General features: G+C 43.6%; 1 protein-coding gene across 1 annotated transcript in view; it reads right to left on the bottom strand.

Moving 5' to 3' along the window:
* LOC137385747 (glyoxalase domain-containing protein 4-like) overlaps window positions 1-23634 on the bottom strand; it is a 38901-nt gene extending 15267 nt beyond the window's left edge. Inside the window, exons 1-8 of the mRNA XM_068072287.1 lie at window positions 23556-23634; window positions 18754-18868; window positions 18579-18628; window positions 18337-18457; window positions 17350-17449; window positions 9495-9548; window positions 8331-8410; window positions 2886-2972 (exon numbers count right to left, since the gene is read on the bottom strand). Of these exons, the coding sequence (XP_067928388.1) occupies window positions 2886-2972; window positions 8331-8410; window positions 9495-9548; window positions 17350-17449; window positions 18337-18457; window positions 18579-18628; window positions 18754-18843 (582 nt within the window). The 5' untranslated portion in view covers window positions 18844-18868; window positions 23556-23634. The remainder of the gene's footprint in view (window positions 1-2885; window positions 2973-8330; window positions 8411-9494; window positions 9549-17349; window positions 17450-18336; window positions 18458-18578; window positions 18629-18753; window positions 18869-23555) is intronic.

Here is a 23634-nt window from a genome sequence, read left to right as displayed (position 1 = left end):
TCCATAGAGTTTAAATTAATACGTCATTTAGCGCGTGAAGTCGGAAAAGGGTCTACACAGTATATAATAATAGCTATGAATTATAAGAGCCTCCGTAGACTCCTGGTTAAACAATTGGATTACAAACCTGCGGTTGCAATCTTCAAGAGTTAAAATCCAGCATGTGAGATTTTAATAGCTATAACTGGACATACCAAACTACACACATACACATATACATACAGACAAACTTTGAGATTTATATACAACGCCCAGAGTAAACGCCCGACGTTACTCAGGTAATAAAAGTTTTTGCACAAAAAATTTATTTTTATCTAAAATATAACAACAGTTACCATTCTACCTTTTAAACTTCATATCATGAGAAAAGTGTTTTGTGCAGTTAAAATAAATTAGGAGAAAAGTAAAACAACTGTATAGGTTTCAAACTTTGTCAAACAATTGTAACTTACAAACTTTATACCATGAGGAAAATGTTTTGTGCAGGTCAAATAACTTAATGAACAAAATAGGGTAAAACAACTATAGAAGTGTTTAGATGTAAATGTGAAATAATTAGTAAGTAATAGCTAAATTAAGTCTGTTTTGCTACAATTACAATAAAAGATGATTTGGTAATGATATAACTAATACGAACTAAAAAAAATCCTGAATAAGTTGAATTAATAATAACACTTCATGCATAGAAGTAGTGTGTGTATAAAAAAGATTACAGTTTCAGCAGAAGCTACCCATCAAAACTTTGAATACGACGATACTGGTACCTCTCGATGATGGTACCTCTCGATGCTGGTACCTCTCGATGCTGGTACCTCTCGATGCTGGTACCTCTCGATGCTGGTACCTCTCGATACTGTTACCTCTCGATACTGGTACCTCTCGATGCTGGTACCTCTCGATGCTGGTACCTCTCGATGCTGGTACCTCTCGATGCTGGTACCTCTCGATGCTGGTACCTCTCGATGCTGGTACCTCTCGATACTGGTACCTCTCGATACTGGTACCTCTCGATACTGGTACCTCTCGATACTGGTGCCTCTCGATACTGGTACCTCTCGATACTGGTACCTCTCGATACTGGTACCTCTCGATACTGGTACCTCTCGATACTGGTACCTCTCGATACTGGTACCTCTCGATACTGGTACCTCTCGATACTGGTACCTCTCGATACTGGTACCTCTCGATACTGGTACCTCTCGATACTGGTACCTCTCGATACTGGTACCTCTCGATACTGGTACCTCTCGATACTGGTACCTCTCGATGCTGGAAGAAATGTAAAAATGAGCTATCAGACTATCTTTGTCTGGTACTTTGGCTGACTGAATGGAAAGATAATGTAGAGGCTATTTCTACTCGAGATAATGCAATTGACTGCCTGAAAAACCTTTGACCGCGAATTAGCAATTGAACCTTTCAAAAAACCCGAATTAGAGCTTCACAAAAAAAAGCATTGCGTTTCATAGAGTTGATAAAGTTTCAATTAATACGTCATTTAGCGTGTGCAATCGAAAAAAGGGTGTATACAGTATATGATAAGAGCGATGAATCGTAAGAGCCTTCGTAGACTCTTGGTTAGACAAATGGATTACTAACCTTCGGTCGTGTTCTTCACGGGTTCAAATCCAGTGGAACGTGAGCTTTTAAGTCCAAAATTTTAATAGCGAAAGCAGAACGTATCAAGGGACATACACACGGATGACAAACTTGGAGATTAATCCCACGACCAAACGAGCGGAGCGAGTGTTTGAGAGTTTCAATGATAAATGCATGTGCACGCAACTCACGAAAATTATTCATCAACAACGTCGCAAACCCTTGTATCGAAATCTTATCAACAAATTTAACCATTTTTCTGTGGAGTCGTTTAAGTATAATAACGATACAAAACGCATATAAACCTATTTAAACATATTACCAAGTCTTTGAAAAGTATCGTCATATTCTTAAAACTTACCCATCTGAACGGATTATACACAAATAGACAGATTAACTTGGCCGAAAATCGTTATTAAAACTTGCTAAGCCTTACTTTTATCAAAATTAAGACCGGCAATTGAAACGCCGAGCGACAGAGAATAGAACCATTAAGTCGTGCCCATTTCACGAAAGAATAACGTGCACATTTCACCAGTCTATAGCATTGGCGAATTGCCGAAGGTTTCTGTAATTAACGTAGGAGTACTGAAATCGTTTCTTTTTTCCCGATTTCAAAGTAACTGACATTTTGGAAACTTGAGTACTTTGGTATTCTAACTGATGTCCAAAGCAGTGAAAGTAAAGGAAATGATGATGAGATTATTACAATATTTAATTATAAGTTTGGATGACTATTGAAGTGTTATAGTCACACTAACAACATCGATGATGGGCAATGTGTTACTGTTATTATTTTTTCTAAATAGTTTTGTTAAATAGATTTTCTAGAAATCTATATAAATATCACAACTTCTTGATATTGTTAGCTATGACGCTTTGAAATGTAAACAAAATTGTGCATTGGTTTTCTATTATTACTGTATTACTATATTAATAATATTGGTTATTCTAATAATATCAGTGCATTTTACTTCTAATATTGCATTTCTTCTATTGCAGGGGAGAGATATAAACATATAATCTTTTCCATTCATTATTGCTGTTTGTTGTATATAATAACACCCACACCCAGTGCATTACAGTTACCATGGCAGTTATCCTATTGCACTGCAGTGCCATTTGACCGCTAATATTGCATTTCTCAACCAACAGTACTCTTTCTTTTTTCCAATATCACTTTGGTCGTGGGCTGTATGACAGGGGAATTTCTAGTATATAGATAGCTATATGAACCGAGAGAGGCTGCAGTGTTTACTTAACAGAGAAAGCCAGTATTTGCCTACCTGTTCACGAGGACAAGCAAAAGCAATCCTTCCAAATGCTTTGGCATGATCAACATTGTCCTTAGTCTCTATCAATTCAAGATGAGCCTGTAAGAGGTAATAATATATCATGAATACATGAATGTAGAAAGTGCACAGATACATACACGTACATACAAATACTTGTAGGGTTGACAAACTTTACACAAGGCTATATATTCACAAAAACCTCATGAGGAATACGTTCGAGACATTTACCACTTGTTATAACGAGTTCAATGTTTTCAAGCAACACCTCGCATCAATAAAAGTTAGTGAGTTGTACATTCAAATAACAATGACTTTATGGAAACTTCATCACAAGCACACTCCAGTTGTATTGTATGCATACGTAGTTACTGTATATAGACAACTTATTCAGGCAGTTACATAGACACCTACATGTATTCAAATGAAATGTTATCTTATCATTAATAACAGTTATACAAAACCAACTAACAATTGCACAATGAAATCTACCAGGAATAGCATTAGATTCCAAGTAAAAAGGTAGAGAGAGTTGTGATAATCATAGTGTCATGCAAGTGCCAAGTATTATTGGTACTTTGCCAACAAACATTATGCTTTTTAGCTAAAGCTTTATACAAGCTAATATATTATAGTACTGTCTCATTATAGCTATTAATAATGCTTGTAGCTTTTTACAAAGCTTTCCTATGACCAAACATATAAATACTTGGGTTTTCTGTTATCAAATCAGTTGTCTCTGGAGTGTGCAATAAACCATTTCTCTAATTTAATACTCTATTTAATTGCTTCTGTGCAGAAACATAACAGAAGCTAATTGGCAACAAGGATTTCTCTTTTGAACAGTTACAAAGAGTTTTGTTCAGATTTTATCATTGATAAAATCGATACAAAGAGTTCTAGTTTATTACAAGAGTAACTGTTCAAAATTGCACCACTACAATGGCAGAAGTAGCAGACCTGATCAAGCTAATGCAGAAGCAGCAGGAGGACCAGAGACAGCAGCAAGAGGAGCAGAGAAAGCAGCAAGAAGAGCATAGACAACAGCAGCATGAGGAGTTCAAGCAGCAACAAGAGGAATACAGACGTCAGCAAGATGAAAGAATGGAGGAGAATAAGAAACTGATGGAGCTACTACTACAAAACCTACAACGGAAACAAGAAACAGCTGCAACCGCTGTTCCAGCCTTCCCAGGTTTTGACCCAACAGCAGAGCTACTAACAGATTACATAGACAGATTCAACACATTCATTGCAGCAAATTCTATTCATCAAGACAAGATTGCTGGCACTTTTCTCACCAACCAACAGCCTACACTCTACAAGCAGCTTAGTAATATGGCAGCTCAGCTTTCAACACCCAAGCAGATCAACGACCTCAACATGGATGAAATACTGGAATTTCTCAAAGACCAGTATGACCCTAAGCGCTTCATTGTTAGAGAGCGTTACAAGTATTGGAGTGACATGCAGAGGAAACCTGGAGAAACTATTCAAGAGTTAGCTGCCAGAATTCGTCAAGATGCAACTACATGTGCCTTCATAGACATTACAGATCCATTAGATGAGGCTCTCAGAACAAGATTTATCTGCTCTGTAAACAATGAAGCAGTTCTCAAATCTCTCTTCAAGGTCAAGGACAATGAACTCAACTTCAACAAAGCTATACAGGTAGCACAGGAAACAGAAGAAGCAGCTAAAGTTGCCAAAGAGACAGTTTATGGAAACTCGTCTAAAGTCAACAAGGTTGCTCAACAGAAATCAAGATACAAACCAATCCAGAAAAACAACTCTACACCTGACAAGCAGAAGGAAGGAAAGCTATGCTACAGATGTGACCGAACTAACCATACAGCGGATGACTGCAGATTCAAAGCAGCCACCTGCAACTTTTGTTCTAAACAAGGTCACATAGAAAGAGCATGCAAGAAAAAGAAATCATCTGCAGCAGAAAAACCAGTAAAGATGATAGAATGCACATCAACCAAGATGGTGAAACTTGCTGAAAACATCAAACTGGAGGGAGACAACTTCACACTTGAACTGGACACTGGAGCATGTGACAACTTCATCTGTAAATCAATATGGGAAAAGCTAGGAAAGCCAAACCTAAAACCTACTACAGTTAACTACAAATCAGCCTCAGGACATCTCATAGAGACGCTTGGCAGATGTGAGCTAACTGCCCAATTGGATGCACAGAAAGAAGTCAGACTACCATTTGTGATTAGTGCTGTACAAGATCTCAACCTACTAGGAAGAACTGCTATACAGCAACTAGGCATCTCTATTGATGACAAGCTACAACAGAACCTTGTATCAACAATCACAGAGAACCAGCCAGATGGGAGGTTACAAATCAAGTGTAAGGAGATGTGCAAAGAATTTCCAGAAATATTCAAAGACGAGCTAGGATGTCTCAAGAACTTTGAACTAGAGATAACCTTCAAACCTTCAACAAAGCCAGTCTTCTGCCGACCCAGACCAGTTCCTATTGCCTTGACAGAAGAGCTCAACCAAGCATACGAAGCAGGTGTAGCTAAAGGCATATGGGAACCAACTCAATTCAACCAGTATGGAACACCAGTTGTACCTGTACGCAAATCTACAACAGGTCAAGCTGCAGGGAAGATCAGAGTATGTGGAGACTACTCCAAGACTATCAATAATCAGCTAGAAACACATAGGAAACCTATCCCACTACCAGAAGATCTAATCAGAAAACTAGGTGGAGGCTATTGCTACACAAAGATTGATTTAGCAGATGCCTACAATCAAATATTGTTGGCACCAGAAAGTCAACGACGACTAGCACTATCAACACACCGAGGAGTACTACTACAGAAGAGGTTGCCCTTTGGCATAAGCTCAGCACCAGGGTATTTTCAAGAAATCATGGAGCAACTGACACAAGACCTCCCAGGAGTAGCAGTATACCTAGATGATATACTAGTGAGTGGAGCCAATGCAGAGAGCCATCTACAAAACTTACGTCGACTTCTTCAAAGATTAGAAGAAAGAGGGCTCAGATGTAGAAAAGACAAGTGCTGTTTTGCTCAACCTACAGTAGAGTATCTGGGACACAAACTCACTTCAAAGGGAATTACTAAAGGAAAGAAGGCAGATGCAGTACAACAGATGCCAGTCCCAACAGACTTAACTCAGCTAAGATCTTTCTTAGGAGCTACACAATTCTACAGCAAGTTCATACCCAATCTGTCACAACTCACAGGACCATTGCACAAACTGACACGCAAAGGAGAGACCTGGAAGTGGGGCACTGAACAAGAAAAGAGCTTCAACAAACTGAAAGATATGCTATCAACTGATAGTGTCTTAGCACACTTCAACCCAGATCTTGACATTGGAATCTCATGTGATGCTTCAGAAACTGGACTGGGAGCTGTACTATTTCATCGTTATCCTGATGGAAGTGAGAGACCAATAGCCAATGTTTCAAAAACACTGACCAGCACACAGAGGAAATATGGACAAATACAAAAAGAAGCTCTCTCAATCATATTTGCTCTAAAGAAGTATCACCAGTACCTGTATGGTCGACGGTTTATCTTGGTAACTGACCACAGACCTCTTCTCACACTTCTAGGACCTACCAAAGGAGTTCCAGCTCTAGCAGCCAACAGACTAGCAAGATGGGCACTGGTACTAAATCAGTATGACTACACCATAGAATACAGATCTACCCAGCATCATCAAAATGCAGATGTCCTCTCAAGACTGCCAGTTGGACCTGATAAAGAGTTTGATGCAAGAGAAGATGAGGATGATGTTGATACCGTATGCACTATTCACACTATTGGACAACAGCTCAACTCTACAGACTACAATGTTCTAGCAAAGGAGACAAAGAAAGACCCAACACTAGCCACAGTAATGCGCTACACAGCAGAAGGATGGCCTGGTAACAAAGAGATGAAGGAGACTCAGCTGTCACTCTTCCACAAGATCTCAGATTCACTTTCTATCACTGAAGGTTGTCTTCTATATGGCAACAGAGTAGTCATTCCTGTCAAGTTACAACAGGAAGTATTAAAGATCCTTCACCTTGGACACTTTGGAATGGAAAGAATGAAGAAGCTAGCTCGAACTGCTGTCTATTGGCCTCGCATTGACTCTGATATAGAGGAGACAAGCCGACAGTGCACTGCCTGTGCTGAACACCAGAAGCTTCCACAGAAGTATCCTATACATCCCTGGATGCTACCTGAGAAGCCATGGAGTCGTCTTCACTTAGATCATGCAGTGAACTTCATGGGCAGCCAATGGCTAGTGATGATAGATGCCTACTCAAAGTATCCATGCATACACAGGATGTCATCTACTTCTACCAGAGCTACCACAGACATCTTAGAGGAGATATTCGCACACTTTGGATACCCTCACACCATAGTCACTGACAATGCTACCAGCTTCACCTCAGGAGAGTTTCAGCAGTGGTGTCAAGAGAGAAGCATTGTTCACCTCACTGGAGCACCCTACCATCCAGCTACAAATGGCGCAGCTGAAAGACTAGTACAATCCTTCAAACAAGCCATGAAGAAATCGTCACTCTCACCTAAATCTGCACTACAACAGTTCCTGATGCACTATAGAAGGACACCACTTCCTACAGGATACTCTCCCAGTCAGCTGCTGAATGGAAGACAGATGAGATGCAAGATTGACACCCTATTGCCATCACCCGCACACATAGCACAGTTTCATCAATCCAGAGAAGTCAACCGATCGGCAGAAAAGACAGTTAGCAAGATACACAGCTACAATCTTGGAGCACCATGCTATGCCTTGTATCATGGACCTAGACGCAACAGACAACCTAGATGGGTTCCAGCCATTGTTACTAAGATATATGGAACTCGTAGTCTCAATGTCAAAGTGGTACCAAAGGGACCTACTTGGAGAAGACATGTTGAACAACTCAGACCAAGATACTCAACAGAAGAAGATCAAGACCCTGGAGATAAACCTGATATAACAGAGGAGACAAAACTGCAACTACCAGCCCCTACAACTGTAACAGAGCAACCTCCGTCTAGAAGAAGACCACGCAACCCTCGTCTACCTGATGGAGATGAGTATAGCAGAGACAAACCCCGAAGGTCTAAGAGAACCAGAAAGAACCTTTAGCTTAGTGAGGAGGTGTCATGCAAGTGCCAAGTATTATTGGTACTTTGCCAACAAACATTATGCTTTTTAGCTAAAGCTTTATACAAGCTAATATATTATAGTACTGTCTCATTATAGCTATTAATAATGCTTGTAGCTTTTTACAAAGCTTTCCTATGACCAAACATATAAATACTTGGGTTTTCTGTTATCAAATCAGTTGTCTCTGGAGTGTGCAATAAACCATTTCTCTAATTTAATACTCTATTTAATTGCTTCTGTGCAGAAACATAACACATAGCAATGCTGCACCTGATCATCTGAATAGCCGAGCAGAAGTCGATCTGATGTTCTCTCGTAGCAGGTCATTCCCAACAAGCCAACCCAGTACTCTACAGTATATGTGTACATGTAGACTGAGACAAATACCTACCCAGTACTCTACAGTATATGTGTACATAGAGACTGAGACAAATACCTACCTAGTACTCTACAGTATATGTGTACATGTAGACTGAGGCAAATACCTACCCAGTACTCTACAGTATATGTGTACATGTAGACTGAGACAAATACCTACCTAGTACTCTACAGTATATGTGTACATGTAGACTGAGACAAATACCTACCCAGTAATCTACAGTATATGTGTACATGTAGACTGAGACAAATACCTACCCAGTAATCTACAGTATATGTGTACATGTAGACTGAGACAAATACCTAACCAGTACTCTACAGTATATGTGTACATGTAGACTGAGACAAATACCTACCCAGTACTCTACAGTATATGTGTACATGTAGACTGAGACAAATAGCTACCTAGTGCTCTACAGGATATGTGTACATGTAGACTGAGACAAATACCTACCTAGTACTCTACAGTATATATGTACATGTAGACTGAGACAAATACCTACCCAGTAATCTACAGTATATGTGTACATGTAGACTGAGACAAATACCTACCCAGTAATCTACAGTATATGTGTACATGTAGACTGAGACAAATACCTACCTAGTACTCTACAGTATATATGTACATGTAGACTGAGACAAATACCTACCTAGCACTCTACAGTATATGTGTACATGTAGACTGAGACAAATACCTACCCAGTACTCTACAGTATATGTGTACATGTAGACTGAGACAAATACCTACCTAGTGCTCTACAGTATAAGTGTACATGTAGACTGAGACAAATACCTACCTAGTACTCTACAGTATATGTGTACATGTAGACTGAGACAAATAATTTCTGGTATGTTAACCATATGTGAAACACCCCTGACCGCGAACTACAGACTGGGAGTTAGAGATAGCAAGCATTATACGCAGTGACATGTAGTATACCAAAAATGAGTCAAACATGAGTGCATTGGCAAATCAGACAAGTCCACGAGAACTGATGCATCTATAGGAAGTCATACAAAGTAAGGCAAATAAAGCTTTACATTACTTGTACATACCATATGATTTAGATATGTTTGAGACAGAGAGAGTGACGTGAGACACAGGATCATCTGTAATACAAAACGACATACTATCTCATTCTGTATACTACATCAAAAGCATTAAAACTAGACATACCATCGGGGAGCTGACAATGTCACCAGTGAACAAATAATTTAGAAGGTCTGTGTGAAACACATAATGTTTATATATGTGGTATATGTGCGTGCAACAAGCGATATTGTATGCAGTTTGGTATCTGAATAGCCCATGATATCTGCTGAAATGTATAGTGCATAATATCTGCTGAAATGTATAGTCCATAATATCTGTCTGTGATTAAAATAACTGTAGCTCCGAGATGCCGCCATGTATTGTTGTGGAATGTGATCCACTGAGAGCTGAGCCTAGGGCTGAGCTAAGACGAGCCGGGCTGTGCTCAGTCAGGCAGAATAACGAGGTGAGAGTTTAGCCAAGCCAAAGCCAAGCCAAAGCCGTGCCGAGTCAAGACCGAGCCGAGTCAAGACCGAGCCGTGCCTGGTCCAGCCAAGTAGAACGGAGGCGGAGCTTACTAGCTATACAAGCTCGAACATTTGTGTAGAAGAGCAGAGCTGTTTTGGGCCTGTTCATTGCCTGTTACTTGAGCGTTCTTGCACAACTTATGAACGAAGCAGAAAATATATGTATAAACTCATGCACCGAGTCTTGTACTAATGGAGGAAAGTGAAGGTCGCACAAAACCTTTATACTGGTGGCAGCAGTGGGATCGCTGACGATCCCAAGAACTCCACCACAGGACTTGCATCAGGATTACTGGACACTGGGAGAATTACTGGACTCTGGATGAACTGGGCTGCCTGAAAAACGGCTACACTGCTCCTACTGGAAGAACTTCCTGACTTCAGGAAGAAACCCAGAGAGAGCTGTGGAAAGCCCTGCGGTATCAGACCCAGTAGATGCACTGCTCCAAGAGCAGAAACCTACTAAAGGCTCCAAAAGGAATTACCTGAGGAGGCAGTGTGCTCCGACTGAAAGAGCTTCCTACGGGAAGAGACCCAGAGAGAGCTGTAGAAAGCCCTGCGGTATCGGACCCAGTAGATGCACTGCTCCGGGAGCAGAAACCCACTAAAGGCTCTGACAGGACTTGCCTGAGGAGGCAGCGAGCTCTTACCGGAAGAATATCCTACAGGAAGAAACCCGGAAAGGAGCCGACAGCCATGGACACAGTAGAGGCACTGCTTTGAGAAGAGAGCAGAAACCTACTGAAAGCCAGACATGGCCAATAAGAGAGCACGAAGTGCTGACCCGCGACCCGACCAACTAGTCGAGGCACTAGAACGGGTACCACTGGTGCCGAGGGCTCAGGAACTGGCACCACATTTTAGGACTCCCCAGTACACCGAAAAGGGAGATGTGGAGTACTTCATTGCTCGCTTCACTGAGGTAGCCGATGCCAACCAGTGGATGGAAGGAGCAACCCTATTGCACCTCCGGGAAGCACTGGGCGAACAGGCTGAGGACTGCAAATGGGTCGAGGATCAGGAGGCCATTTTCAATGCCCTCCGGGCAAGATTCGGGCTATCCACTAGGCAGGCGCTAAGCCAGCTCAACGCCCTTAGGCGAGAGGAAAAAACAACACTTCTGGAGCATGCTATGGAGGTCGAGAGGTTGATACGCAATGTGTACGAGGACCTGCCAAATCGACACCGAAATAGTATGGCTATGGAGACCTTCTGCAGCTCACTAAGGGACCCTGCCCTGCAGCAACATCTGTTGGCCGTACATACGCCCACGCTGGCTGACGCTGTACGGGCCGGGAACGACTACCTCCAGACCCAAGGAGGCGAGTGTAAATCTACCAGATCTTCGGTACGAACCCTGAGGGGAGGAACCTCCGACCAGGTGAACTCGGCCGAAACCGATGTTATAGGACGACCAGCTCGGCTGGTCCAAACTCTCTCACAGACAAGGTGGAACAGCTCCAGGAGCAGGTTCTCACTCCAACTGAGAGGAGGAGCCAGCCAGCTATCCTTTGCTGAGGATGTGGGCAACCAGGGCACGTACGGAAGAATTGCCCTCGCTAGACCAAACTGGCTTCGGGAAACGAAGAACGGCCACAGCAGTAGCTCCGACTACTGGCTGTACCAAGGCCAAACAACCCCAGAAACGCAATAGGACTACACGGAATTCAGTGACAGCCGACGGTTGGTCTCAACCAGCAAGGACTAGGCCGAAGAAATTTTTACTACCAGTCGAAACCAGTACTACCTTTACCCTTTACCTGTACCAGTACTACCTTTCGAAACTACTACCAGTCTTTGAATGAGGCCAATCTGGACATTCTCACTGTCCCGGATACCGCCTACGCCCCTCCGTGCGAACGGCAGGGACGTAGCCCAAAACGAAGGAGGGTGACCTCAACTCCCCTCCACCCCAAAAAGTGAGAACCACCCCACTGGATCGGATGGTTGGAAGCCTGCCTTGAAGGTGGCAGGGCCGACCCCTTCTCTGCCTTGGGGATGGCAATCACGGGAGCCGCAGGTCTACCCCGGACGTGGGACGGCCCGAGGGACCGACCCCACCACACCGCAGAAAGGAAGGCTCCCAGGCCTCCCGGAAGATGTCTTGGAAGACACCACTAGGGCACAAGCCCTCAGCCGACCTCACTTCACCAGCTATTTCCTCCCAGGAAGAGTGGAGGAGCGGCCTATCCATTTTCTTTTAGACACAGGATGCACCACAAACCTGATCAATAAGCAGGTCTTTGGCCGATTGTTAGGAGCCGTGCGGGACCAACTCGAAAAGAGTGACAGCCATGGACTATTGGCTGACGGAACACAGCTCTCCTTCTACAGGATAATCTGTCTGGCCATCCGCCTGAGGGATGTAAAGACAGAGGAAGTCTTTGTGGTTAGCCGTTTGAGCGAGGATGCCATACTCGGAATGCCATTCTTCATGGCCCATCAGTGCTCTCTCGAATTTGAGCAACCGGTAGTCCGAGTGGATGGCAGACGGCGAGTCTGCACGAATCGAAATGGGCGGCTGCTACAGAGCAAGGTACAGGTGATAAGGGGGGTAGTGGTTCCCGCCCGGACAGAGATGGCAATACACTGTCGCATCACCATGCGAAATTACTGCCCAATGGAACTGATCGAAGGATTTCCCGACGGACCTCCGGCAGCAAGTAGCCTGAATCAGCCGGGACCCAAGGAACAGGTCATCACCCACTGCATGAATGCTACGGATCGGCCATTGACTTTCCGGTCCGGAGCCGCTATCGGCCCTTACACGGGAGTGGAGACTCCGCAGGTTGAAGAGGACGATCCCTTACTGTGTGACGCCGGTCCGACTTCAATCAATGGAGTGCCGACTCACCTTGAGCAATTGTTCCAGGCGGCCCGGCCGAACTGTGAGGAGACAGGTCAAACGGGGAGGTTGACTTCCTTGCTGAATCGATATGCCATCGTGTTCAGTACGGGTGACGACGACGTAGGAAGGACCAGCGAGGTGGAACATTTCATTCCACTTGAGGAGGGCACCTGGCCAATTCGGCAACCCCCCCCCCCCCCCCACAGACTCGGAAGGGAGGAGGCCGAGGCCGAAAGGCAGGTCCAGGATTTGCTCAAGCGGGGGCTTATCGAGCCAGCCGGAGGAGCTTGGAGTTCCCCCGTGGTGTTGGTCCAGAAGAAGGATGAGAAGTGGCGCTTCTGTATCGACTATCGCCGTCTAAATGCCGTCACCGAGCAGGACGCCTACCCTCTACCCAGGATCGACAACAGCCTGGACGCCCTGTTCTGCAGCCGCTATTTCAGCACGCTCGACCTTGTGAGCGGGTACTGGCAGGTACCCCTAGATGTAGAGGCGCAGGATAAGTCGGCCTTTTCGACACGATCCAGATTATGGAAATGGAAGGTGTTGCCTTTCGGACTGATATCCGCCCCGCCACCTTCCAAAGACTCATGGAACGTGTGCTACACAGCCTCTACTGGAGAATGCTGCTACTATCTCTGGATGATATAGTCATCACCCCAGACTTCGACACGCATCTGCATCGGCTGGAAGAGGTCTTCCAGAGACTCTACAAGGCCGGACTGAAGTTGAAGCCATCCAACTGCAAACTATTGCAACCTCAGGTCCGCTACCTGGGCCACATAGTAAGCCAGAACGGAGTCTCTACAGACCCCAACAAGGTGAAGGCAGTCACAGAATGGCCGAGCCCACGCGGAGTGAAAGAACTCCAAGGATTCCTCGGGACGGTCGGCTACTACCGACAATATATCCCGTAGTTCGCCACTATAGCGCATCCCTTGCACCGACTGACTGCAAAATGAAAGCCCTAGAGATGGACGGAAGGGGAACAGATCGCCTTCAACGCACTGAAGGATAGTATCAGCACTTCCCCGACTTTGGGCTACCCGGATCTCCGGAGGCAGTACATTTTGGACACAGACACCAGCGGATGTGGAGTGGGGTCCGTGCTGTCCCAAGTACAGAAGGGCTGCGAGAGAGTCATTGCCTACTACAGCAAGACCCTCACCCCCTCGGAACGCAATTACCGCGTAACTCGACGGAAACTGCTTGCGGTGGTAAAGGCAGTGAAGCACTTTCGGCCATGTATGTATGGCCAGGAGTTCCTTCTACAGACAGACCACGCATCCCTCCGGTGGCTATGCAGCAGGAGGGAACTCTCGAACCAGGTAGCCCAGTGGCTAGAGATCCTGGCCGAGTTCCGCTACGTCCTGCAGCATCGGTCAGGGACTCGCCACGAGAACGCAGATGGGTTGAGCAGGCAAATTTGCGAAAACTGCCGGCAATGCGCGAGCATTGAGCAGATGGACGGGGCCCCTCACGGAAGGAGTTAGCAAGGGAACAAGGGCCGTTAGCAGAGTGGTACCGACCAGTTGCCTGGATGGGACTCCCGCTCTCAACAGGGCAGATCGACCCTGGGCGACGTCGCATACCTCGGAGGGCCGGCCGGCAACTTGCACGGGACTCTCGCCCCAACAATGGAGGGATTGAACCTGGGTGCCGGAGGTTCCTCCGAGGGGCTACCGGCCACACCAGGGATAACAGGGCCAAAGAGCGAGCTGGCAAGGACACAGGCCACTGGACAAGGACCAGTGGCCATCATGTATCATGCCATCGCTACAGGGGAAAAGGTGCCAGCAGAACACCTGGAAGTCAGAAGCAGAGAGCTGGATATCCTGCATCATATGCGAGGCTCTCTGCGCATACGACAGGACGGCCTGCTGGAAGCACGTGTGGCCCCGCAGGGCCACGCCAGATGGTGCGCCATCCTTCCCCAGGCCATGCAGAAGACCATGGTGTGGCAAACGCACGCCCTGGCTCACTCTGGGGTGGGAAAGACGATAAGCCGCCTCCAGCTGACTTGGTACTGGCCCAGACTGACGGCCACAGTCAGACGGCTCATCAAGAGTTGTGAGGTGTGCTAGGCTGCAAAGCATGGAGAGTAAAAGGCGGCCAGAGGGGAAAGAAGGCTCTATGCTGGAGGACCCTGGCAGAAAGTGGCCGTGGACCTGGTGGAGCCATTTCCGGTCACACCTAAGGGGAACAAGTGGGTGCTGGTCCTCACCGACCACTTCACCCGATGGCAGAACGCACAGGCACTACCTGACGCCACGGCCTCGGTGGTCGCAAACGCACTGGATGAGCGGGTCTTCTGCTACCTAGGGTTACCCGAGCAGATCCACACAGACCAGGGGGCGCAGTTTGAGAGCCAACTGATGGCCAAACTGTGATAACTCTAGAACGTGGAGAAACCCATACGACTCCTTATCACCCACAGGCCAACGGAATCGCTGAACAGAACAATCAGGGACTTGAAGACTCCATGAGGGCACTACTCCTGGCCCGAGGATAGAACGAGTGGGACCTGCTGCTTCCCCAGTTGATGAGGGCATACCGAGGCACCCCCCTCCGCAACCGAAGAAACAGCCAACATGTTGATGTTGGGATGGGAGCTGAGTTTGCCGGACCAGCTGGAAAGCCACTCACAACCGACCGAGTTCTTTCCTGCCCACGAGCACGCTCTTAAAGTGCAGCCGAGGCTGCAGACGGTGCACGAGGCGCTACGACAAAGTCAGATAGAGGTGAGACAGGAGGACCGGGAGGAGCCACCGCTGTTCGCCCCAGGCGACTGGGTATGGCTCACGAATAAACGCCGGAGACGGGGAAAAAATCCCAAGCTAAAGGCAAAGTTCGTGGGACCATACCAGGTCCTGAAGGCCTGGGGAACCACACATATCTGGTGGAACGACAGGGCCAGTCTTCCATTAAGAGCGAAGGAAGGCTGAAACTTTATCATGCTTGCCCATACAGGTTAGGGCAAGTCCCCGCCACCCTGGAGCCAACGAGAGGTCCTAATATGAAAGGAGCTCGACCCAGCAGGCCGGAGGAGGCAGGAGGAGGTCAGAATAGACCCTGTACCCATAATGCTGCCGCCCCCACCCCCCCCCTCCGCTAGGAAACGTTGCTGCTAGAGGCTGCAGAAAAACGAGGGCAGGAGATAACTCCGGGAGAATATCCGGTCGGAAGGAGAAAGCCAAAGATGCCGTCCGAGTTCCGAGGGAATCAATCCATCTACACGAAAAAAAGTTTCGGGAGAACCGGAAGCAAACTTGGTGGAGACCGACGAGACCACAACACCAGATCCTATCAACCCTGCAATCCAATCAACTCCGGTTCGGCACAATCCGAGGCCGGCCCGGACCACCAGGAAGCCGGAACGGTACGGAGATGGGGCATGCTACTCCATGGAATTGTCGGAAAACGGTCCGGGGGTCGAACAGGAAGGCAGCAAAACGGTCCTCACGGACGCGACCAAAGCTTTCCCTTTAAAACACTTGTTTTCTCTGGATGACGTTAGAGCACTCGAGAAGATGGACAGAGAAGGTAACACCTCGCTACAGGATTTATTGACTTCGGTCACAACTAGCTTGAAAGAAGCTGAGAAAGCACTGGGTGCACCAGAGCTGGTAGGTGTGGCAGCACCCAAGGAAAATCAGGAGTGGGAGGAGGCAACTGCTGAGGCCAGCACGAGCTGCCCCGGAGAAGCTGTCTCCGAAGCAAATGACGAGGACCTGGACAGAACCCTGACAGGACAGGAGGTCTGCCAAGTGGCTACCATAAGCTCTCTCCCAAGGTCTAGATTGGAAACCGTGGTCACCAATGGAGGGGAGAGTGTTGTGGAATGTGATCCGCTGAGAGCTGAGCCTAGGGCTGAGCTAAGCCGAGCTGGGCTGTGCTCAGTCAGGCAGAATAATGAGGTCAGAGTTTAGCCAAGCCAGAGCCATGCCGAGTCAAGACCGAGTCAAGACCGAGCCAAGCCGAGCCCAGCCAAGTAGAACGAAGGCGGAGCTTACTAGCTATATAAGCTCGAACATTTGTGTAGAAGAGCAGAGCTGTTCTGGGCCTGTTCATTGCCTGTTACTTAGCATTCTTGTACAACTTATGAACAAAGCAGAAAATATATGTATAAACTCATGCACCGAGTCTTGTACTAGTAAAGGAAAGTTCTCACAAAACCTTTACAGTATTAAGCTGCAGATCATACAGCTAGCAGAGAAGGTAGACCTACTTTTTTTATTAGCAGGGAGGGTAGACCTACCTTTTCTTATTAGCAGGGAAGGTAGACCTACCTTTCCTTATTAGCAGGAAGGGTAGATCTACTTTTTCTTATTAGCAGGGAGGGTAGACCTACCTTTTCTTATTAGCAGGGAGGGTAGATCTACCCTTCTTATTAGTAGGAAGGATAGACCTATCTTTCTTATTAGCAGGGAAGATAGACCAACCTTTTTTATTAGCAGGGAAAGCAGACTTACCTTTTTTTATTAGCAGGGAGGATAGACCTACCTTTCTTATCTTCATTCACAATATTAAATGAGTAGCCATCAGGGGCTTGTAAATGGCCGCCATTCTTTGTGTATAAATCTCTCGACTTTATAGTGAAACCCTACAAAAGGAATGCATACAAACCACAAATACAAACCACAAACACTGATAACAAACAAATGTAAAGGCAAAAGAATAAAAGGAATACGCAAAAAGAACCATAAGTTCTGCCAAACCTTGGCATATTACAGACCTAAATTATAATATTGTGAATATGACCTGCAAGTTAGGATTGGTCTAACAATTTTTCAATTGTTAACAGCCCTAACAACTTTTCAATTGTTAGACCAAGACCTAACTTGCAGGTGAAGCTTATTTTTTAAGCTTATTCGTTCGTATACTTGTTTCTTATGTCAAAACTGTTGTAGTTCTTATGTCAAAACTGTTGTAGTTGGAGCAAATATTCTTATACGAATAATTGTATTATGTTGGATTCATTCAAAAGACAAAAACAAACAAAAATTACAAATAACTTTAAAACCCAATATCTAAAATTATTTAAACTAAATATAAAGTCAAATTGTATGTAGCAGCTAAATTAAAAGTACTAGTAAAAAGTTATTGTTGTTACTTGACCTTAGAGTAACCTTGTGAGAGACACGTGAATAGAAGTGTTGGTTCAACTATGCGTGGGGTTGGCTGTCTAGTGAATGATAAAAATATATGGAGAAACTTACTTTCTCTTACACTATATACAGTTTAAATTAACTCAAGTTATGCATATTGTCCATCTTATGTTGTATTTCCAATTTCTACGGGATTATTTATTTTTACTTACAAATCTGTGATGATTGAGAAATCTGGAACTGCGAATTTTGAAAATTAGTTAGTATGACAAGACAAATATTTCCTCAAATTTAAAGTTTTCAAAAACTTAGTATGTAAAGGTGAACGTAAGTCGATATGTTACTGTGAATGTTCTATCCAGCTTGTATTTCATAGACTTACCCTGAAGTCATTGCCAAGGGCGTAGCCACTGACGCCGTAGTTATACGTGAGCTCAACTACAAAATGCTTATCCTCAGATCCGTATCCTACCATAGTCTTGCTCCAGCGTCCATCATAAGGTCTAAATTACCATATTACACTTGAAATACATGTAAGTGATAGTTGGGACATAGTTGTACATATACTATACACTTGTGCATACTTGTATATACTTCTATATACTTGTGTGTACAAAGACATACCCGTTACATGATGCTTTGCATCCTTCTTCAAACTCTTCATGCCGTAGAATCTATAGAGAAAAAAAGGACAGGAAGAAGAGTCATAAATACGTGTAAATGATAACATTGCAAAAAAATGATAAAGATAGTAATGTACAAGGGTATAACTTTAAACAAAATAAGCTAACAAACATACCTTCATTCCAAGAGTGTCTTTAAAAAAATCAATTGATTGTTTTCTGTTGCCGATTTTCAACACAAAATGCAATGCCCTCCGAGTAGCCATCTTTCCTGCTTTGTACGCTTTATAGCTAAAATTAATAAATTTATAGACATGAGTATGCTACTTGTCTTCTTCGGGCCATTTTAAGCATTCATACATAGAGACATACATAGAGACATACATAGAGACATACATAGAGACATACATAGAGACATACATAGAGACATACATAGAGACATACATAGAGACATACATAGAGACATACATAGAGACATACATAGAGACATACATAGAGACATACATAGAGACATACATAGAGACATACATAGAGACATACATAGAGACATACATAGAGACATACATAGAGACATACAGACATACATAGAGACATACATAGAGACATACATACATAGAGACATACTTGGTTGCGGATTCCGCTACTGCATTTTTTTCATGGATCTGTGATGAAGTCCGGTTTCAAAAATTTCAGATGAAATCTTTAACAACAATGGCCATCTTTATATTATTACCACACAATTATAAAAAAAGTTTAATAAAAAACTTAGAATATTTTGCGGGTGAATGGCAAAAGTTAGGTTAGAGATCAGTTAAAGTAATATGCTAAATTAGAGGAATAAGAGAAAATCACCCAGGGTCGACTATTTCAAAACAACTGATACCAACAGTCAATGGTGGACCTTAGCTTATTAGTTTTTAGCAGACAGAAACCAACTCCCCTCATTTCAAATGTTCCCTTGTTTATATGCCATTTAGCCGATGTTAACTCCCTCAGCTTAGTTAAGCGAATGCCTTATAAGCCTTGAGATTAACACATTATTCTCTCTCAAGCAGGCGCTATAATTCTGAGTTTGATAGATTCACTTCAGCCCTAGTAAAAGTCTAGACACAAGTTGTGGATATATAAAACTGCATGGTTTGAAGTAGAAATATCTGTCATATGGGCATAGATATCTATTATTGGCTACACATTTCTGGTTTGCAAAAAAATTAAAAAAATTGTCTCACTTAAATCAGTTAAATGTCTGTTAACAACTCTTAAGCTAAAAATTTAAACATTCACCTCAATACAGTAAACACCTCAATACAGTAAACACCTCAATACAGTAAACACCTCAATACAGTATAGGCAAAATAATAGATCTATTTGTCCACACTAATAATAGCGATAGCTATTGAAATTCTGCCATATAAAATTGGTAAAATACGAAACAATAATTTCAATCTTTATATAAACAATCATAATCATATTGTAACAGACCTTTATTGGTAATTGCGAGATGACCAGATCAACATTATTGATGAGTTGTCAGTAATTGCTATTTATCAGCTTGACTTGATTCAAACTAATCTAAATCAGGGCAAAATGATCATATTAATTACTTTGATGCAAACTTGTATAGTTTAATAGCTTGATAACATTACAGCGCTAAATATAAATGCTTTAAGTCTTGAAAATGATTTATTGTTTTCACTTTATATAATAGTTGGTCCACTTAGTATTTCTATGTATCAATATTAAAGCAGACTTTATGTCCTGCCATAGCAGACTTTATGTCCTATAGCAACCTGTCATAGCATGAAAGTTTTTATGTTAAGTGGCGCAACATTTCTTGGAGGGTTTCTTTTACAAGGAAGCATAGCACAACCAACAACAGATCCGATATCCTAATTGCCTCAACCACTACATCCAATTGGAGGCCTTGAAGGGGAGTGGTGCATACCCCCAAAAAGATCTTCATTGAATACCAGCTAAAAAGCCCGTCATCTCATGATAGATCAAAGTTTATTAAACTACAGTAACAGGCTGCAAATCACCAGTTATTCATGTCATACAAAGGATGGCTGTAGGGTAGTATTAATCCATCTAGTGTTCTACCTTAACGCCATGGAAACGAAGCAGTAAACAACATTTGTGCCAAATAACCTACAAGCACATCAAGCCACACTTATCATGCAGACTCATATAAGAAATTATTTTGTTGTATATAAATACTAGCTGTGTTTCACGGCCTTGCTCGCGGTATTAAAAACAGCTTATAAACAATGAGAAGTAATGAGAGTTGCCTGCCACTTGCAATTAGCTTGACACATTGCCAATGGAAAATTTTAGTAAGCTTACTAATGAGAGCTATTCATCTCACGTTACGCAATCATTCTGCGCAGTATGCAAAGCCGTTGGGTATTTGCTCCTATATAGTGACATAAATCGGCTAGCGAAAAACTCAATCTTTGTGGTTTAATGGGTATGGCGTCAGACAGGTGAACAGGAGGGTCCGAGATCAAATCTTCTTTGGTACGAAGTCTTCATTCCAAGATTTTAATAGCTATAGCCATAATGCAGACTGACAGATCCACAGATAGGCTTTAAGTAGACATATACTAGATGTGCCTCCCGGCGTTGCCCGGGTATTAAAAATCAGCTTATAAACAATGATAATTGATGAGATTTGCTTACCACTTGCTGGCAGGCAACTCTCCAGCAAGTGGCAGACCATTGGCACATTGCCAATGGAAAACTCTATTAAGCTAGTTAGTAAGCTTAAAATGCTGGTAGGCAATGACATTGCGTCAGCATTGTTGCCCAGCTAGGCTATTCTAATAATAGCTATAGCCGGAATGCAGACAGATATACGACATACAGACATACTTTGAGAAATAGATATATAGATTAGCAAACACAGATGCCGGAGAGATACAACGCCTAAGCCACGGCAGATATATGCATTCCTTTTATTTTTTTCGTGACGTCATTTTATCGTTGTCGTCAATTTTATAGACTTTTATCGACTTTTAAAACACGAAGCTTTTGCATTGAATTTTTGAAAACTTTTTTTTGCAATTTTTTATTATAGTATCAAAACAACACCAAAAAATACTATTGAAAAAATAACGATGGTTTTTTACAAATATGGCGTTTTTTCGTGAACGAGCGCATGTGCAAACGGCTTGATGACGCCAAAAAGCGATGGATATTACAACGAACAAAACACACCTAGTACATCAGTGAACTATAAGGTAAAAGAGTCATCATATACCCATCCACAAGTGGATTAGAAACCTCTAATGAAAGTAATCTATGAGAAAAAATACATCAATTGGCCGGCCAAAAACCCATCAATATAAATTAGACCCCTACCAGAGACGACCAAAATAACTGGAGTTTTAGTCATCATTTCCCATCAGTGCACTTTAATAACCTACTTAAGACCAGTCCACTCAAATATTAACCCTCTGCAACATAAGGAATACAACTTGAGCGCCTAAACACCTTCGCACACGCTAACAGAGACATTTATTAAAGAGAACAGGTCCAATGATTGGGTCTTTTTCCCTCTGTCCACAGAGCCTCTTTCTTCTCCATCTGCAGAGCCTCTTTCTCCTCCGTATGCAGAGCCTCTTTTTCTTCCGTCTGCAGAGCCTCTTTCCTCTCCGTCTGCAGAGCCTCTTTCCCTCCGTCTGCAGAGCCTCTTTCTCTCCGTCTGCAGAGCTTCTTTTCCCTCCATCTGCAAAGCCTCTTTCCTTTCCGTCTGCAAAGCTCTTCTCTCTCCATCTGCAGAGCCTCTTTTCCCTCCATCTGCAGAGCCTCTTTCCCCTCCGTCTACAGACCATCTTTCCCCTCCGTCTGCAAAGCCTCTTTCCTCCCCGTCTGCAAAGCCTCTTTCCTCTCCAGCTGCAAAGCTCTTCTCTCTCCATCCGCAGAGCCTCTTTCCCCTCCATCTGCAGAGCCTCTTTCCCCTCCGTCTACAGACCATCTTTCCCCTCCGTCTGCAGAGCCTCTTTCCTCTCCGTCTGCAAAGCTCTTCTCTCTCCATCTGCAGAGCCTTTTTTTTTTATCTGCAGAGCCCCTTTCCCCTCCGTCTACAGACCATCTTTCCCCTCCGTCTGCAGAGCCTCTTTCCTTTCCGTCTGCAGAGCCTCTGTCCACTCTGTCTGCAGAGCCTCTGTCCACTCTGTCTGCAGAGCCTTTTCTGTCTCTGTCTGTAAAGCCTCTTTTTCAATCATCTGCTGAAGCCTCTTCCCCTTCACCCCCAAAGTTCCTTCTGTTTCAACTTCTGATCCTCTCTATTTATGGGCTGTCAGGACTCTCGTTTGACTGTTGAGGCCCGCAGCCATTCAGGACTGAGTAAACGAACATGGACGACCATTCGAGAAAAAGTGTAACATTCATTGGCTAATTTTAACCTTTTGTCATTAATATTATGGTTTTTAAAACTTGTTAGTTGTGCATTTTAATCATTAGACTTATAGAATAATGCAGTATTTTTACTGTTATTGCTTATAATAGCTTAGCGCCTCCATTAGTGCCTGAACCAGCAATAATCAAATTAGTCCACACACCCTAAGCAAACGTGCACAAACTAAACATAGTCAAAATAGAACGAGACAACAAAGCAAAATCAACACTGATGTACAGTATGTGTGGATTCGGATTAATTGTGTAAAACATAATTCAACCTTAATCCCACATGACACTTTCTTATTATCACCACATACTACACAGTTAAAATGGCCTATTATTGTGCTAAAGTATTGGTTTATTATACATGTATTTTACTGCCGAAATCGCATCCTTGAAATGTATGTATGTATGAAAGTTGGCAAAATTCTTATTTTAAAAACAATGCTAGCAGTTTCTTATGTCGGAGTTGGTTGATTATTAGTTTTTCCTGAAGGATATTTACAAACAGACTTTTCAATAGCTTCAAACGGTTCCTATTTTTTACAATATTTGTTACTAAGTATTTTTTACTAACCAGTACAACTTTTTCTATGCACATTCACAGAATTACCAGTAACGATCGCCTCGCTTTTAGCTAAGTTTTAGCTAAGTTC

Source organism: Watersipora subatra, chromosome 1, assembly GCF_963576615.1.
Source record: "Watersipora subatra chromosome 1, tzWatSuba1.1, whole genome shotgun sequence".
NCBI lineage: Eukaryota > Metazoa > Bryozoa > Gymnolaemata > Cheilostomatida > Watersiporidae > Watersipora > Watersipora subatra.
The sequence above is the reverse complement of the archived record's forward strand: the minus strand, read 5'-3'. Positions and strand labels throughout refer to the sequence as shown.